Source organism: Zonotrichia albicollis, chromosome 5 (genome assembly GCF_047830755.1).
Source record: "Zonotrichia albicollis isolate bZonAlb1 chromosome 5, bZonAlb1.hap1, whole genome shotgun sequence".
Lineage (NCBI taxonomy): Eukaryota > Metazoa > Chordata > Aves > Passeriformes > Passerellidae > Zonotrichia > Zonotrichia albicollis.
In genome coordinates, this window is record NC_133823.1 from 73543674 (window position 1) to 73561966 (window position 18293).

At 55.6% G+C, this 18293-nt stretch overlaps 1 protein-coding gene across 1 annotated transcript in view; it reads right to left on the reverse strand.

The window, feature by feature from the left end:
* Positions 1-488: 488 nt before the first annotated feature.
* FRAS1 (Fraser extracellular matrix complex subunit 1) overlaps positions 489-18293 on the reverse strand; it is a 102136-nt gene continuing 84331 nt past the window's right edge. Inside the window, exons 45-73 of the mRNA XM_074542107.1 lie at positions 17898-18017; positions 17299-17478; positions 15476-15600; positions 14900-15040; positions 14194-14424; positions 13809-13922; positions 12652-12802; positions 12023-12182; positions 11623-11785; positions 11160-11406; positions 10299-10643; positions 9899-10059; positions 9373-9520; positions 9071-9276; positions 8471-8627; positions 7756-7956; positions 7027-7214; positions 6604-6879; positions 6244-6476; positions 5842-6002; positions 4972-5186; positions 3843-3993; positions 3477-3584; positions 3190-3349; positions 2734-2850; positions 2477-2643; positions 1963-2168; positions 1523-1669; positions 489-1123 (exon numbers count right to left, since the gene is read on the reverse strand). Of these exons, the coding sequence (XP_074398208.1) occupies positions 554-1123; positions 1523-1669; positions 1963-2168; positions 2477-2643; positions 2734-2850; positions 3190-3349; positions 3477-3584; positions 3843-3993; positions 4972-5186; positions 5842-6002; positions 6244-6476; positions 6604-6879; positions 7027-7214; positions 7756-7956; positions 8471-8627; positions 9071-9276; positions 9373-9520; positions 9899-10059; positions 10299-10643; positions 11160-11406; positions 11623-11785; positions 12023-12182; positions 12652-12802; positions 13809-13922; positions 14194-14424; positions 14900-15040; positions 15476-15600; positions 17299-17478; positions 17898-18017 (5549 nt within the window). The 3' untranslated portion in view covers positions 489-553. The remainder of the gene's footprint in view (positions 1124-1522; positions 1670-1962; positions 2169-2476; positions 2644-2733; positions 2851-3189; positions 3350-3476; positions 3585-3842; positions 3994-4971; positions 5187-5841; positions 6003-6243; positions 6477-6603; positions 6880-7026; positions 7215-7755; positions 7957-8470; positions 8628-9070; positions 9277-9372; positions 9521-9898; positions 10060-10298; positions 10644-11159; positions 11407-11622; positions 11786-12022; positions 12183-12651; positions 12803-13808; positions 13923-14193; positions 14425-14899; positions 15041-15475; positions 15601-17298; positions 17479-17897; positions 18018-18293) is intronic.

Consider the following 18293-nt stretch of genomic DNA (forward strand, 5'->3'; position numbering starts at 1 on the left):
GGGGCCGGGAGGCACAAGGGGCGGGGCCAGAGCTCAGGTGGGCGGGGCGGGGCAGGGCCGGCACCGCGCCCCGGAGCACTCCCGGCCCGGTGCCCCCCGAGGCCGCAGCGCCCCCGGGCCAGAGCAGCCCGTGACTCCCTCCTTCCCTTCCCCGGAGCCGCAGCTCCGAGGGGCTCCCGCCGCACCCCAGGAGAATGAGCGGGACCGTAAGGGCGGCAGAGGACAGGACAGCCCGGGCACCCGGGGTGAAGTTTTTATTTCAGCTTTACTCTCCTCCAGAGGACGCAGAGACGGGCTGAGAGCTCCCCCATGCCGGGGATGAAGGATTGTTTCCCCACTCTGCCCAGCGCCGGGAAGAGCTGGAGCCCGCCGAGCCAGAGCAGCACCGAGAGAGGGCAGCGATGCCACGCGGCGAAGGCGCTAGGACAGGAGCAGCGGGAATTGACAGCTGCCCCTCCTCAGCAGACTAAAAAAAACACCCACGTGGCTTTTCAGTTTGGGATTATCTTTATTTTACAGTTTATAAAAAGCTTTTCCCAACGCGTGTGCTCCATTAAACTTCCGTGCCGTCGTGCAAATTGCTGTGGACTTTGACTTCCAAGTTCACCTGCTTCACCTTCCTGCCGTGCCCCTGGCGGCCGCCGCCGTAGTCCCGCGGGGGATGAACGTTCCTGACCGTGCAACACCGGCTGCCCACGGCCTGCGGGCCGCCCCGGGGCAGCTCCACCTTGCTGTTCAAGGGGTGCTCCTCGGGAGCGCCGCCGGCCGCCTCCCGCTTCCTCCGCAGCTTGCGGCACTGCCTGGCCAGGAGGCAAATGCCGGACAGCACCAGCAGCAGCAGGGCGAGGGCGGCGAAGGCGCTGCCCAGGGAGGCGCCCGCTTGGGCCAAGGAGGCTGCGGTGGCAGCTGCCTCCCTCTCCAAGAGCAGCGACTTCATGTTGGTGCCGTTCTTCAGCTGGTCGCCCTCGTTGTCGTAGACGAGGGAGGCATCCAGCGCCTCGGGCAGGTCCCTGCGGCCGCGCTGCCAGCGGCGAGCCAGCGAGCGCTGCACACGGGGCCCGGCCGAGCCCTCCGGGCCGATCACGTAGATCACCTGGAGGTACCACTGGTGCCCAGCTTCCACCTTTCCCAAAGAGAAGGCACAGACAGATGTCATTAACGTCGGTTGGGTTTCACACCAAGTGATTCTGTTAAAAGCTGGTGTGTTTTGTGTCCTGTGTCTGACAAATTCATCTCAGTGGGTTTTTCTAAGCAGTAACACAGACCACCCAGTGGGAGGTCCAGCCTTTGCCAGAGGCTGGAACATGAATATTATTTATTCAGGAACATGAATAATATGCTTTTAAAGAGCTTTTTCATTAATGCTTCAGGAAAAAAAATAAAATCACCAGAATAATATCCTAATCTCCATTTCCTGTGTCAGAGGTGAATTCTGAGGGCCCAGAGCCTGCAATTCACCAAGTGTTGGAAGGTCCTGGACAGACAAGTCAGTGTTGGGCTACCAAAAGCACTGGGTACGTACCTTGTAGAGAGCATCCACCTTGAGAGTGAATCCGTCAACTCCGGGCATGCTGCTGACCGCGTGGAACTCGGACAGCTCGGAAGCAAAGTGGGCGTCAAAAGGCACATCGTGGAAATACTTATCCGTCACTTCCGGCTGGTTTCGGTCCTGGAAGGCAGAGAAGTGTCCTGAGCGATGCTGTCTGCTTTCCCAAAAGAGGCTGGAAGGCAGGGCACTACCTGGGCAAGGGCTCTAATGCAAATGCCCCATCTCCACACCTACATGCAGGCACGGATTAAGGGACACTCATGGACAAAGGGTGGGGAAAAACCGGTCCTGTGCTCACACTTTGCACCAGCAGTACAAAAGATCCAGAGAGCTCCTTTCTTCATCCCTCTGCAGTCAGGATCTGCTTGCTGCCAGAGGAAATCCCAGAGGGGAAGCAGGAGCAGAGCACTCACCAGGAGCAGGAATCGGTGCTTCAGGTACTTGTTGGGCTGGATGCAGCCATACTGGGGCCCCTCGTTGTAGACGGTGCCCGTGGGGTCGAAGAAGGGCACGTAGCCGTCCCTGCCCGTGCACAGGTAAACCTTCTCCAGCTGCAGCCGGTACGCCGCGTTCAGGTTCTGCTCCGGGTGCCAGAGCACGCGCCCGTACAGGACTTGCCCTGGGAACAAAGAGGAGCAGCTGATCCCCCAAGCAGGGGAACGCTGCCAGAGCCAAGTGTGCCAGACCACAGGTGAGTCTGTGCTGAGAAGGGCTTGGATTGTTTGGGAAGGGCTTGGGGGGTGCGAGTGACAAAACAAGGTGCCAGAGCACGTTGTTGTTTTACAGGGCTGTAAGATGCTCAAAATGCCATTTATTGCTGTGGAAGAGGCAAAGCCACATCCGGGTTTTGCCCTTTCCTCTCCAGGAAATGGAAGCTGTGCAGGGAAAAACAGTGGGAACACGCAGAAGAGGTGAGGTAAATCCTACCCTTGGAAAAAGCCCCTTTGTAATCCATTTCTGCCAGAGACATTTCCGACTTGGTGGGATCCATGAGAAAAACCTTCTCGTTGTTGCAGAGCTGAAACTCTGTGTTCAGGGAGTAAACAACCGGAACCGGGCGGTTTGTCTGCTGGAAGGCAATCGGGATCAGAAACCTGGAAGGGGGAGAAGGAAGGAAAGAAAGGGGAGATGAGGTTTGTGCAGCCCAGAGGGGCTGGCCCTGCCCTGGGCCGGGGCCTCCTTACCGCTCGGGAGCGTGAGCCGTGCAGGGCAGGGGCTTGTCTCCAGGCTCTGTCCACGGCTGCGTGGGCTGCACCGTGCAGGGGATCAGCAGGATGGTGTATTCTCCAGAGTAATCCTTCCTGGGAACAGACAGGAGCAGTCACCAGCAGAGCTCTGAGCTCTTCACCCAGGGCAGCAGCTCTCTCTTGCCCCGGCAATGTCATCCAGCAGTCCCTGAGGGACGAACGTGACCTTCTGAAATGCACCGTCACTTCTGGGATCAGCCTATCCACATGCTTCACTGCTGGAAAAATTCCTTTACAAAAGGCTGAGCTGATTTTCCTCTCAGCAGAACAGTGTTCCAAGCTCTGGCCAAGCTCCTGAGCATTCCACACGACTGCAGTGGCTGCTGGAGGGGTGCCAGGGAGAGCCTGGTGCTGTGGGAAGCTGCTGAAGGGGACTGGACCCCCAGCCCTCACCTGTTGTAGGAGCTGGTTGCTCTCCAGAGCTGGTAGGGAGAGTCAAAAGTCTGAGCACTCCACAGCAGCTGCAGGTCAAACTCGATCCCTCCCAGGTGCTCTGGAGTCATCAAGGAGGACCTGACATCGGGCAGGCTGTGGTGCTCCATGACAAACAGCCCTGGGGGGGACAAGGAGGTGACAGGGCACACACAGAGGGGCTCCTGGCGGGGACAGGGACTTGCTCTGCTGCCCGTGGTGCCAGAGCAGAGCTGTGTGTGTGTCCCTGCTGGGATCAGTGCCCTCACCTCTGAACTTGGCCTGCGTCCTGAACTCGATGACGAGGCGGCCGTCGTCGCGGATGTAGATGCGGATGATCTGCAGGCGGGCCGAGAGCACGCTGTCCGTCTGGATCCCTGCAAGCACAGCGGCTCAGCCGGCCTCTGCCAGCCCCAGGAGCTCTGGGAGACCTCCCAAGGATGATGCTTTCCTTGGCATCACCCTCCCCTGAGCCAGCTGCACACTTCCTCCCTCCCCCACGGCTGCCTAAGCCCCCCAGAGGCATAAGGGAAGGAATGTTCCGAGTGCCCACTCCCTCGGGACTCGGGTGGCAGTGCAGGAGCTCAGGGGAAACACGAAGGAGCCGCTCATTGCACAGCCCTGGGAGGGCTCACCTGTCCTCCAGAGCACGGTGTCGTAGAAGAAGGAGAACTCCATCTCCGTGTGGTGCTCCAGGGCAGCCCAGCCCCTCGGCGCCGTCACGTAGATGTAGGACACGTACAGAGGCACGTGCACTGTCAGGAAGGACTGGGCAGAGTCCCTCACCTGGCAATAAAACCCCAAAAAGGGGGTCAGGCACCTTCAGGGCAGGTCAGAGGTGACTCTGGGTATTCTTTACCTCAGACAAACTTGGGTTTTAATTCAGGGGCAGTGCTGGGGATCGCTGGGACCATGGGACAGAGGGGCTCTAGGTGCAATTTCACCTCAAAACCCCCCAGCTTCCAAGGCTGGGAATTAAAAACCATCAATTCTGCTTGCTCAGGCCTCCCAGAGCTCTCCATTTATTATCTGCAGAGTGCAGCTGCACTTTGCAGGCCCCGGAGGATTCAGGAAGATGTTCCAGCCCGGCTGGTGCCAGGCTCCACATGCTCCAGTGGGCACTTGTTCAGGCCAAGTAGCTTCTCTGGGCTTGTGCAAACAATTGGAGCTATAAAAGGAAACTTAATGAAGTAGTCCAGGCTGGCAGGAATTAAAAGAGATGATACTGGTCCTAGCAAAGTGCCTGGGAATTTAATGCCTGAGCTTAGGGGAGGTGGAGTGGGCTGCACAGGGATAATGCAGCCACGAGAGGGCGGTGAGACACCTCACACTCATTTATGGAGGAACTTCCCTGGGTTTTGGTCTGCCAGCCTGTTAATTAGGAAATGAGTTAAAATATCCCATGGCCTCGCTCTGTTGTAGAGCATGAACTAAGCTGCCTCTGCTCTGTCTTTGGCTCATTTCTATTGGCTGAGAACACAGCCAAAATTATAAAAGAGAGCCCAGCTGAGAATGTTTTATATTTCCAGTATGGCTATACATTAAAAAAAACAAATATTTTCCTGGTGCTCTGAAGATTAAAAGAATAAAACCTGTGATACTCCTAGGAAAATACATGAAATAAATGCAGAGAGCACTGTTCTCTTCCAGGTGACAGGGCGGGAAAGGCACACTGCACCTGTACAGAGCAGAGGCAGCTTAGTTCATGCTCTACAACAAGGGGAGCATGGGACAAGGGGAGAGCTGGGAGGGGCCCCCTCTCACCTGGAAGTCAGCAGTGACCGAGCCCCCGCAGACATCGATTAGCTCGGTCATGTCGTAGAAGGCGTCGAAGGTCCAGACGCAGCTCTTGAGGTTGAGGTGCTGGTACAGCCGGATGCTCCGGGGCTCCCGCACCGCAGGGTCCAGCTGGTAGGGCCGCTCATAGCCCGGGCCCAGCGCCGAGCTCTGGGGGGCTGCCTCGGCCAGGAACCCGGCCTCTGGGGGACACACACCCCGACAGTGACCCTCCCGGCCTTCAGCTGCCCCGGCCACCTGCTCGCTTCACTCCTGAGCCGCCTGAGCTCCTCTGCCTTCCTCATCCTGGAGGACACACTCAGGGGAAACTGTCACAGGAATGGGGCAAGCATCCTAATAATCCAACTTAGGGACCGACTGATTCAGGGCTGAAGTTAACCTTTAAGGAATGAGGAATGGGTTGAGTGTGGAATTATCAGAACAAAGTACAAGATCCTGCCTGGATCTAGCGTGGACTTCATTCCCTGGAGTGTCAGAGACAGAATCTGCCTGTTCTTTTCAGCTCTGACATTTCTTTCAGCAGTGAATTGATTTTGTTGCCTCATGGGAGACCTCAGTGACCCAGACACAGTGATCCAGCCCTGCAGATCCCTCCCTAACCAGGAGGATATCACAAAAATGATTTAAAAAGCAGAAAACCACTAGCACAACATGAACCTACAACCCCAAATGTTCCCATGCCTGGAATCCCATCTCCAATGGGCAACTCTGGTCACTGCTGTGAGACCAGGAAGATTCATTGCTATTTACATCACACCAAGAGAGCCCAGAGGAAGACAAAGACCCTTTCTGTGACTTCATTCCAGGCTTCCACCTTCAGGAAGCTTTGAAGGCTACCTGAGATGCCTCTGAGGTCGCTGGCAGTGACCAGGTTGGAGCAGACGTGCTGGTGCCTGTAGATGGACTCGGAGAGCAGGAAGTGCAGGTTGTGCAGCGGCAGCGTGGAGATCAGGGGCAGCATCCCGTCCTGGTGGGGGATCTGCACCGAGATGTGGATCCTGGAACAAGCAGCACGTCAGACAGCAGAACAGAGCCTGGCAGGCACAGGGTCCCCACAGCAGCACAGCCTTAAGCTGAGTTCCCCTGGCACCCCTCAGCTGGGCAGGCTGTGGGACGAGAGCGGGAGCAGGAACCCGAGCAGCCCACGCTGCCTGAGGGATGTGGTTTCACACACACATCGTGCTTGTGAGCCCAGGGGGGCTGGGGAAGGGCTGCACTCCCCCTTCTTCAGCCTCGTACCTGTTGGGATGCTCCTTGTGCTTCACATCCAGGTACTTGAGCGTGGCAATGAAGGACTGTGCCTGGAAGCCTCGGGCCGTGCCCGCCACCACGGGCGTGTGGCAGATGGCACTGTCTGTGCCTATGGTGACCGCGCTGCTCCTCAGGGGCGTCCCCACGTGGCCGGCCCTGTCCACAGCCTTGGCCACGCAGCGCACGTGGAACCGCCGGCTGAAGTAGATGCTGTCCAGCACCTGAGGGAACGAGGAGGGGGAACCACTGGTGCTTCCAGCAGGCTAAGGGAAAACGGCACTCAGTTTTCTAAAGCCAAAGCCCCAGGCCTCAGATCCAAGGAGCCTTTAGTCTGGAATGCCTGCGCACCCTGTGGTTGACGCTGGTGAAGGGCGTGCTGTCCGTGATGGTCTCGAAAGGCGAGCGGGCCCCGTTGCCGTCCGTGGGGGCGGCCACTTCCCAGCTGAACTGGATGGAGGACTGGTTGATGCCAGCCTCAGCACAGCGCTCCCTCATCAGGGCGTACTTGGGGAAGTGAGGGTCACAGGGAGTCACACAGACCAGGGGGTAGCCTGGGGAGGGCGATTTCCTAGCGCCCTCCTTGGTCACTTCTTCCACGCGGTCGTAGTCGGCCAGGGTGACAACCTGTGTGGAGGCAAGAGGGGCTGAGGGAGAGGGTGGAAAATGCCATCCTTCCCTCCCACGTTGTCACTGCAGCTCTGCATTTTATTTCCAAAATCCCACTGCGGTTTCCAGTCTGTACTTGCAGGGCACTAAATCACAGCCACTCACCACAGGAGGTGCTGGGAGAATCAGGCTCCCTGCTGCCTCCTGATCCAAAATAGTCACTGTGGCAGTGCTGATGTCTCCCAGGACTGCTTCCACTGGATCATCTGGGCCCAGCACCAGAGAAAAGGACTCGTGCCATTCCCGGTCCTCGTTGGACATGATCTCCACCTTGAACATGATGTGGGCCACACCTGGGGGAGCGCGTGCAGGAGAAACAGAGGGAAGTTGATTCATCACCAGAGACTGCTCTCACGTTCTCGTCCGAGCCCCGCACAGCTGCTCCGGGCTGTGACCACAGAGACAGTATGATAAAATACACATTATAAATTTCATTTCCACTCATTGCTGCTAATAATTTACCCAGAGGAGTCTATTATCAACATAAAACTCCAGCTATGACAAGCGATCCGATCGATCCGGTGATAGATTTACTAGCAGATGCCGACTGAGGATTAATAATGACTGTCTTCTATTAGCTGTCTGGAGGAAACACCTGGGATGCAAAGCACATTGCCATCCCTCCTCTCCCTCGGGTGTGCAGAGCTGTTTCGTGAGGCTCCAGCAACATGGTCTGAGGTGCTCACAGCCCTACATTCCCCGAGGAGGACTTCACCCTGCCAGGTGCCAGTGCTCCTTCCTCTGGTCCCGTCACCCTTCGCTTAACACATCAGCTAAAATTCCTGCGACAAGTGGCTTTTCCCACCTCTAACCCTCCCCTCGGGGCCCCTTTACCTGGGCTGAACTTGAGCACGCGGCTCTTGGGGTAGTAGTCAACGCTGGCCTGCGCGGAGCCGTCGCGGGTGCTGCAGCGCACGCGGGAGGTGCGGTTGCGGTCGCCCCTGCGCAGCACCGGCACGCTCAGCACCGCCACGCCCTCGGGGCCCGCCGGCTCCCGCACCTGGTACGCCGCCTCCTCGAACTCGATGGTGGGGGCTGCGGGCACAGCGCGGAGGGAAAAGCCCCGGATTTGCACCCGGGCACCTTTCGGGCTCATCCCCGCACCTTCAGGGCAAGGAGCTCCTCAAAGCGGGGGCCACAAAGGCTTGGGTGTGACTTAGGGTAAAACCTAGGGAGGGTGCTGGGCTACAGAGAATGGCAAATCATTCTCCCATCCCTGCCTCCCACACATCCCCAAATCCCTGCCACGTGCTGGTGATCCAGCCTGGCATCCCTTTTCTCCCCCACAGATCTCTCCAGGCTGTGCTGCTGTGGAGGGAGAGGAACATCTCCCAAGGGAAGCACAGCAACTCCAGCTGCAGGGGAATGGGAAACGGGAGAGGCGGGGGGTCCAAGCACTCCTGTCCAGCCTCTCCCTTCAGTCCAGCCCCGTGCACAGCAGGGACCTGCACACAAGGCTGTGACCGTGGCACCGAAGGCATCCACACTGATGGGGCTGTGCTGACTCCCCGGGACCCCCCAGACACCTTTGCTGAGCAGCCTCACTCACCATCTTCATCGTTGGTGACAGTTATGGTTGCCACATCCATCTTCCCAATCCTAGCTCCACTCCAGTGGTTTCCAAGGGGGCTCCCCAGATAGACCTGGAACTGCTCTTCTGGTTCGAAGGCAGAGTCGTCGCTGATGTGAACACTGCAGTTCTTCACCTAAAGCCAAGTGAAGAGGAGAAAGCAGCAAACTCTGATAAAGCCACATAAAGGCCAGGGTGTACTTCCCTATCTAGGGCTGCACATTGGAGTGCTGTCCATCCTGGAAGAAACCCTTCCATGTTTAGGGCTGCTCCTTCAGTGGGGACCAACCACACTGTCACACAATGAGACACAGAAGCAAAAGCATCTCCTTCCACAAACCCACAGCTCTCTGTACAACAATCCTGGGTCCTCCTGATGCATCAGATTTGCATTTCACAATTTCACCAGTTCCATCCTGGAACACCCAACCCCTTCTGAGTGGGTCACATTGCCAGGACAAGAATTTGTATCTGAAACCAGCCCGGAGCAGTCTGCCAGCCCCTCTGAGGGCCGAGGAGGAGGTGGGAACCTCTCCCAGCACTGGCTCTTCACTCCCCCAGGAGGCAGGTGCAGCTCACCTTCTCCCCTTTGAGGAAGGTGACGCGAGACTCCTCCGCATCCCTCCTCTCGGTGAAGTCCTCCATGACCTGCGCCGTCAGGCTCCGGGTGTAGCACCTGACGGAGGACTCGTAGCTCAGGTCCCCCGCGCGCCAGATGGGGATGTGCAGGGTGCCCTCCTTCTCCCCGGCCGTGTAGCTGTCCTTGCTGAACTGCATGCTGGGCACTGCAGGGCGGCAGAAACGGAGCCGAGCAGGGCTGGGCATGCACAGGGAGCCAAGGGGCCGGGAGGGAGCGGTCACAGCTGCCAGGGATGACCTACCGTCCTGGAAGATGTCATTGATGGCCACGATGGCTTGGAAGGGCTTTGCCAGCTCGGCTCCGTGGGGGGAGCTGAGGTAAACAACAAATGTCTCCAGCCCTTCTATCACTGGGTACTGGGCATCATCCAGGATTGTCAGGCGGCAGAACTGGGAGGAAAGTGGAATTCCTGCTGTTAGACATACAAAGCTTTCATCCTTCCCAGCACTCACATTTGGGAGTCTAGTGTAAAGCCATTATGTAATTATGTTTTCTGAGTCCACTAATCAATGTAAAGAACGTTCCACACAAACTCAGCCTATCATTTCAGAGAACAGGCAGCGAGCCTTGCCCCGGAAGAGGTGGCATGACCAAATCTCTCCAGGCTGGAGTGCTGATGGCATGGGGAATCTGTGCCTAGCAGAATCATTAACAGTTCTCAAGTGGCCCTGAGAGGATTTTCAAAACAAGTGGCAGATATGCACAGAAACACAAGACAGGTGTTGCCAGGCAAAGCAGACTCAGCAGGAGTCCACGTGGCTCCTCACCTCTTCTGTCCTGCCTGGCCTGAACTCTATTTTCCTGGAGCTGGGCACATAGTCGACTCCCGGGCTGGCCGAGGGCGGCTCCGATGTGCGGGTGGCACACCACACCGACGCGGGCGCGGACAGGTCGGCTCCCTGCCGCAGCACGGGGATCTCAATGTGTCCTGCAGCACCAGGTGCACGTGACAGAGAGCAAACTGAGAGAGCAGCCACGTTCCACAAGCCCACCCCTTTCCCTTCAGCACTGCTCCTGCCCCAGCCTCCCCCTCGGCACAGAGGGAAGCACAGAGCCCCTCTGCAGCACATCCTTGCAGTTCTGCTGTGCCCCGAATCGCTCCTTCTGACACCTCTTCATGGTGAAAGCTTCTACAGGGAGCGTCCCAACACAGCCCTCTCTCCTCACCTGCAGCCTCGCTGACAGTAAAGGTGGCATTCCCCAGGGACACTGTGGAGGCATCGTTGGGACCAGCAATGACCACGCTGGCCGAAGCCCGGCTGCCAAGGCGCGCGTTGTCCGAGGCGTCGGCCAGCACCACCTCAAACTCCTCCTCCTCTTCATACTCGCTGTCATCGATCAGAGTGACATCGCAGGTCACCACGGTGACCCCCGGGCCCAACACGAGGCGGCTCTCGTCCGACAGCCCCCGGGACTTGAAGTCGGAGCCGGATTCCAGCATGTAAAGGCTGCTGCCCCTGGCTGATTTGGGGACGGTGTAGCAGATGGCAGACACAGTGCTGCTGGCATCCCCTAGGAAGCAACACGAAAACTCCTTAGTGGAAATACTTTAAATCTACTTGGTGGAGACACCTTTCACTTAAATAATAAAGCAGCATTTGGAAAAGAGGATGAGGAATGAAATGCTGAACTTGGATAGTGGCTGGCTTAGATGTGACTTCCAGGCAAGCTCCTAAACCCCACTCAGGAAGCCGAGAGGTGGCACTTGCCTGTTAAAGAACACACAGACACTGACAGGCTCCACATAAAGCACTGCCCAGCTCACAGAGAAGCAGCAAACAAACACAAAGGTTTGCTCCTGCTCATGCCGGGAGCTGGAACAAATCCAAACCCAAGAGGCTTTAACAGCAAAGACAGGAAAGGTTAAAAAAATAAACAACGCTGCCCCGTGCATTGCTTGCCATTGCATTGTGCCCCAGAACCTCTTCCAAAACATGGGAGAAGGCTCCAAAACCATAAGCGGACAAAGGCCAAGGGTTCCCCCTCTGCACGTGTCCCTCCCACGGGGCTCAGCACGGCCCAACCCACCTTTCCTCTGCACAGGAGCCGAGAGGAAGCCGGCGCTCTCGCTGACGTGGAAGGTGCTCCTGTCGAACTGCAGCGTGGGCTCGTCCTCGGGGTCGGCGATGGTGACGGTGGCGCGGGTGACGTTGCCCAGCAGGGCAAAGGCCGGCATGCTGAGCTCCACGGAAAAGCTCTCCGTGCCCTCGAACACATCGTCGTCGTGGATGGCGATGGTGCAGGCCTTGGTGTCCTCCCTCTCCTCAAACTGCACCTACAGGGCAGCGAGATGACTGCTGTCCTTGGAGTGCCACCTGGAGCTCCCCGTCCTTCCTGACTCACCCTGCCCTGAGGTGCTCCCTCTTCCAACAGCAAACAACCCGCCTGACCTTACTAACAGAACACTAACAGAACGCCAAAACCTGGGCGTTTTGGTCACCTCCCACCCATTCTTTGCTCCAGGCTCAGTGTCCCTTGCTGTTCCGCCCACCTGCCCCGCGTACTCCGCGTAGTCCCGCTCTCCGGGCCGCGCTCCCGATGCGGCGGCGGCCGTGCCCTGCTCGGTGCGGCACAGGACGATGCTGTACTGGTTGAGGTTCCCCAGCCGCCTCACGGGGATGCTCACGGAGCCGGCGCTCTCCCTGACCTCGTAGCTGGAAAGGGATCAAGCGCACATGAGGAACGGGCTGGGGAGCACACCCTGCGTGTTGGTGTGACGTTGAGGGTGAGGCTCCGTGGAAAATCCGAGGCAGGGAAATAACCGGGCAGCTGCTCCGTGGTTCAGCCTGGCAGGGCCCTCTCCTCACTGGAAGGATTTCCTTCCCACACTGTAGGGAGCTCAGGTAAGAGCCCAGCTGCCAGGCAAGCGCTGTGACCCTCATGGCACTTACCTGGAGTGAGTAAAGCTGAGGAGGGACCACTGGATGTGGAAGACGTTGCCGCTGACCACGTTGGGCTTGCCGTCCTTCACCAGGAACTGGAAGCTGTCCGTGGTCTCCTGAACCTTCTCCTCGTGCATCACGTACCGAATGAGGCCCTGGTTCACATCCTCTGCCAGGAGGGAACAGCCAGTGAGCCAACACAGGAATGCAAAGGCAGCTTTGTGGATGAGCAGTGTGGATCTGCTGGCACTGGGGATCCCAGGGGCAAAGGAAGCAGTTACCCCTCAGCCCTGCAAGAGTGAGCTTCCCCACAGTGCTGGCTCTGCACGGCTGCACCTCTGCCAGACTGTGATGATCAGATGCACCTGCAAGATCTGCAACCCCTCTTTACTGCCCCAAGTCACATCTCCAGCTCTAACAAGCCTGGAGAACCTGGGACAACCTACAGGACACAGCAGGACACAGGTTGTTGTCTCTAAGAAATTGCAGGATTTCTGCAACTGACAGCAAAGTTCAATGCTTGTTCTCAACATGCTGCCCCTTGGCTTTCTTCCCTCCCACTTTTTTTTTTTTCTTATTTTAACAAACTGAATCAACTGATGGGAAAAAAAGCAGTAGGGCACAGCCCAGCTCCATACCCTGTGTAAAGGTGGTCACAGCTGTCTCAGGCTTCAGCTTGTTCTCCACATGACCATTCCTGGGACCAGCTGTTATCTCATAGATCAGCTGTTTGTCACCTGTGTCAGGATCTGTCGTCAGTAATTCCTTCTTAGTGATGAGATTGGTGGCCTGGATTAAAGCCAAATCAAGGGAGTAAAACTGAGGCTCCAGCAGTGCAAGTCTGATTGACTGTTCACACAAAAAGCCCAACCATCCCTCTGTCAAAACAGCTCTCCATGAGGGAAGATCTAGGGAAGTGCAAGTACAGAGCAGCCTTGAACAGAGATATCCCACAACGTGTTTGACAACACAAGAAGGATTCAAATTTTGCCTCACATCTGGTTACTTGAATTTAAAAGACAAATGCAGCTCAAAGAAAAGCAAATTCCAAAGCAGCTGCCCAGCCTGATTTAGCTGGAGCTAAAAGCTAGGACAAATCTTTGGGTTTCTCTTAGACACCTCTATTCCATGAGCTGTGCTGATGCTCAGGTGAGGCCTTGCTTGGCAAAAACACAAACCTGCAAACAGCCTCAGATTGAAGGACTCACTCAAGACTGTTCACACAGCTCTGCTGAGTCTCCATGAGAGCCTCTTTCAAATGCCCTCACAGGGACTTGATTCAGTTCCACCACATTTTGCTTCCTCTTCAAAAACAAAATGTTTTTAACAGCAGGAGAAAGAGAGAAAATTGAGCTGCTTGGGGCTGCAGGAGTGCTTTTCCTGAAGTGAGGAGTTTGAGCTGAGATAGCCATTTCTTAATACAATTTCTTACTGCAGCATCTTCCACTCTTTTTTTTTTCTGGGAGGAATCAAAGTGTTTCTTTACAGTTAATACTGGCTCCTCAAAAACAAGCCAAGAGTTTCCTGGGGTTCTGTTTGGACTTCAGCACAACAAAGGCACGTCACAACAAGAAATTCCTGCACCATATCCCTGGAAAGCCACATATCTCTGCCATGGCTGCTACAGCACATCATCAAGCCATCTCCACCATCAGCAAAGCTAAAAATGTGCCCTGGGGTGGGCATTCTCCCTCACAAAAACAGCAGTGCTGAAGGATGAGGATGTTTTCCTGAGGAGCCCCTTGTCCTGGAGCAGCCTGAGAAGCAGCCCAGGCCGAGGCCAGGCAGGTGCTACCTTGCCATCCGTGTACTCCAGCCACTGCAGGCCCACGTTGGTGACAACCCTGGGTGTCCCATCGTCCACGGGGAGGATTTCCACCTGGAAGCGCTGCGGCGCTGCGGTCACCACCTGACAACAGTTCAAGGTAAAAGGGGGTGACTCTGCGAGGCAGAGCCTCCCCCAGCACATCACCAGCTCAGCTCCCTTCAGCTCTGCTGCCATCGAGGTCCTGGGGCGAGTCTGCACACGCAGCGGGCAGGGAGGGGAAGGGGCAAAGGGATCACATAAAGGAGAGCACGCAGCCCTTGCCTGCAGCCACAGCGGCTCAGGCCCCTGCCCCGAGGAGAGGCAGCTCGCTACGGGCTCTCAAGGCCCCTTCCCACGCCCTGTGCCCCCTGACCTTCCTCTGGCCCTCCTGCAGCACGAAGAGGGCGTTGGTGCCGTCGGACACGGTGAAGGTGAAGCGGTCCCTGGGCGCGGCGCCGCCGCCGCGGTGGCTGTAGCTGACGCGGCGCTGGTAGATGTCAGCCATGGTGAAGGTGCTGGCCGGGAGGGGGCGCTGCCCGCGGCCGCCGCGCTCCAGCAGCCCGTGCCGGGGCGGCTGCAGCACCCGGAACGTGAGGGACTCCGCCTGTGGCGCACAGGGAGGGGCGAGGCTGGCACACCGCCTGGGGCCGGCACCTTCCTGCTCCCCCGGAGCCCACCCCGGCCTCAGCCCGACAGAGCAAGGCACGTCCCACCCAATCCCGGTTCGGCGGGATGGAGACAGCTCCCACCCCGGGACAGCTCCAGAACACAGGAGCGGCCCCCAGCCCTGCAGCCATGCTGGGCAGTGTGTCCCTTGCCACTCTGCCAGGGCAGAGGCAGCAAAATCCTCTGGGGCAGGATTTTGGCTCAGGCAGCCGGGTCTCTTGCTGCAGGGGAAGCAGCAGTGAGGAAGAGCCAGGGTCAGACAGCTCTGACCCAGCAAGGAGAGGAAGTGCCATTCTCATACACGCTAAGCATAAACTCAGTGTTTATGAGTCCTAAAACACAAGGCCATTTTCCCAACAGCCCAGATGTGCAGCAGAAGAGGGGAGGGAGGAGGATGGGGGGTCCTGCCTTACCTCTGTGTCAGCATCTGTTGCTTTGAGCTCAAACTCGGTGATGGTTTTTCTCACCCCTTCCTGAACCGTCATCCCAAAGATTTGCACCACGGGTAAGGAGTCATCCACGGGGTTTATGGTGATGTCAAAGGTCTGGCTCACCTGGGACAGGAGGAAAAACCTCTCTTGATGAACTCAGCCTTCCAAGAGTGCGACTTCATGGCAAGAGCTCAGCAATCTTCAGGTTGGGTCACTTCATCTCAGCCTTGTCTGGTGAGTAAATCCGAGCTGCTAAGCCCAGATCACATGAACATGCCCTTCTTTATCCCTCCTCACTAATTAATTCTCCCTCTTTCTGTGATATTTATGGACATGCCCTCTCCCTCCCTCTCTCAGTCCGTGTTGCCCCTCTCCCTCTACGTGCAGCTCTTTCAGAAAGCAGCAGAGGCATTTCTCCATTTCTCCATTTCTCCAGGTCTGACTGTGTGGCTCCCTGCTCCCTGCCCTGAGGGACGTGGGCAATCCCACAGCAGGAGGAGGAGGAACAGCCACCTCTGCCCAGGCTCCTTCTCAGGCAGAGCTCAGGCTGGGACTGACCTCGTTTGTCCCATCAGACACAGAGAAGGTGAAGGTGTCCCTGTGCTTTTCCACGTCACTGGTGTGGACGTACTGGATGCTGCCAGAGGCCAAGTCTGCCTGGCTGAAGGAACTAATTCTTGTCCCTGGGAAATGAACAACAGGGGGAAAATGTGCAACAGAAAGAGCAAGGCAGGGAAAAACTACAGGAAACAGGACATATTTAGCCATAAGCACTCAGTTTTGGCTGGTTCTGATCCAAGTCAGGCTGCCCCATGAATATCAGTGGAGGCAGGGATTTAAGCTGGCACAGAGCCTCCTAAAATCTCCTTCTCCAAAAGAAGTCCAGGCTTCTTTTGACCTCATCCTGTTGGGAGTGGGCCCCCTGGGGCAGAGGGGGAGAGAAGCTGGGAGAAAAATGGCCCATGGAACACTTGGATTGTCGCTGCTGGGCAGGACTAACCCGACCAAGGCAACACTGAGGATGAGCTAAGGGCGTCCTGGCCTCACAGCAGTTTTCCAAAATGCCTCCCAAGTACCTCTTCTCTCTGCCCCTCCTTGTACCCCTGCATTTCGTACCAAGTCCCTTTTTCAGCACTGATTTATAGTGACATCTTTACAGGCCATTAGGTGTGACACAGCCACAGAAAGGTACCTGACAAGCATTTCAAAAAGCACTTGAGCTTTTTAAATCTCGTTGCTGTGTTCAACAGTTTTACTGCTGTTGTCAACAAACACCCTGACAAGAAGTTTGCCACCAATATATCACACTAAATGGCTGCTGACAGATGCTGGCCACACTACAAAAGACACCAGGATCTGATTTAAATAAATGAGCCAAAATGGAACATTCAGCTATTATTTCTTCAGAGCTCATCAGCTGTGAAGGTTTGGGTTCTCTTTTGAACACTTCAGTATTCTCTTCTTAGGTTTAGGCTGTTTAAATCATGGTTACAACTACTCCTCAGTCTGTGACTCTGTATCCTTATTAGTCCCTCACAGACATGAAAAAACACAGAAATCAGAATCATCATCAGATTTTAAATAATAGGAGGAATAAAGTCCTTAATTGAAGTCTCCAAAGTACAAGATTTACTGGCTAGTTTGCAATTTAGGCAAAAACAGTGCATGTTTCTAATTTACTCTCAGCAGTGAGTTATTATAACTCATTCATTATTCCTGCCCTTTCAACACGTTTTTGGTGAGAAGATGAGGCAAACCCCACACTCAAACTGAGCTGTACAGGGACTGTCTGCATCTTGAAAACACACAGCAGATATTTCCACTTTAATCTCATGTTAATGAGAAATCTAAAGCCAAGAAGAAATATAATCTTAGATGAGTATAATAAAATCAGAAGAGCGTATAATGTGACCCCACAGATTTAGATTAATTCATCAGAGGGACAGCACACTCGCACTGTCAGCAGGCATGACAGGCAGCTCTGAAATTCAGATCACATGTGCAGGACAAGTCATCTGTTCACCAAGATGGGCTGTTTCCAAGGACAGTAAGGGATGAATTCTTTGGGGCACTGTGCTGTTCGCAGCAAAGGCCAGAGGTTTTCCTGACACGTAGAAGCAGCAGTAGGGCCATAAACTCACATAAATCCTCAACTGGGATTATTGGGCTGCTCTGCCTCCACTCACCTTATTCCCCAGCCCTCTGGGCTAACGGCCCTTTGGTTCCTAACAATTCTGTGAATTGTTCTGTGGATTGATTTCTGACAATTTCTGGGCATTCCGTGCTGCTGCCTCCGGGCACGTTTTTCCTGCAGTGACTGTTCAGGGCCCAAGAGGCTCCAGTGTTTTGCTGCTGCAAGGGCCCAGCACCTCGCTGCTCACCTGGGGAGGCCACGTGCTCCAGATGGCCCAGCTGTGGCTGCCGGGTCACCGTGAACTGCAGCTGGGAGGCCTCGCTGTCCTGGTCAGTGGCCGAGAGCTGCAGGGTTGTGATGGCCTTGGCCGAGTTCTCATCCAACACCAGCCCCTTGTTGGTGATGATGGAGGGGGGAAATCTGTCCTCTGCAAGGGTTAAGCACAAAGCTGAGTTAGGAGACAGTCACACTCCAGCCCTCAGGGACTTGTGCTCAAGCAAAGACGGCACACGCACAAACATTTTGGTAATTCCAAAACAGGAACTTGGGGCCATCCCATTTATCAGGGATGGTAACATTATAATGTCCTAAAGACTGTCTAAACAGCATGAAGGCATTAAGGGGAATTTTTCTACCTTTTCAGTGAGCTTGTCAGAAGCCAAAGAATGAACCCTTGCATCTGCAAAATCTCCCCGTGCCCCTCACTTCAAAGGCCTTGGAATTGACAGCTCATCAAAACCACAGCTCAAAAATTCCATTTTGCCTTGCAGTACGTGTGGGATGGGAATCTGTGGGCAGGCTCAAGCTCTGCAGCAAAGAAAACACAACTTCAGCAGTACTTTTTACCTATTACATGGATGTGGAAAACCTGGTCCATCAACTTGTTGCCATCTGCATCCATCACATCAAAGGTGAAGGGGAAGTTTCCTCCGGGATCCCCTTTGCCATGGCTGTACACCACGTGCCCTGGGGAGAGGGAGAGCAGAAGAGAGATGCTTTAGTACAGGCTGCAGCTCTTAATCCTTACTTTGGGAGCAGGCTGGCACCATCAGCTGAGGCACCTGGGGCTTGACAGGGCTCCTGGATTTGGGTTTCAAATTTTTTTTCTCTCTTTATTCTCTTTCTTCTGCTGAGAGAAACTTTTAAACATATATTTAATGATACATGGTTCTGCTCTAACTTAACAACCTGAGCTTACTTCTTTCCCTCTCTCCCTTCCCTACTTCAGCTCATCACTCCCCT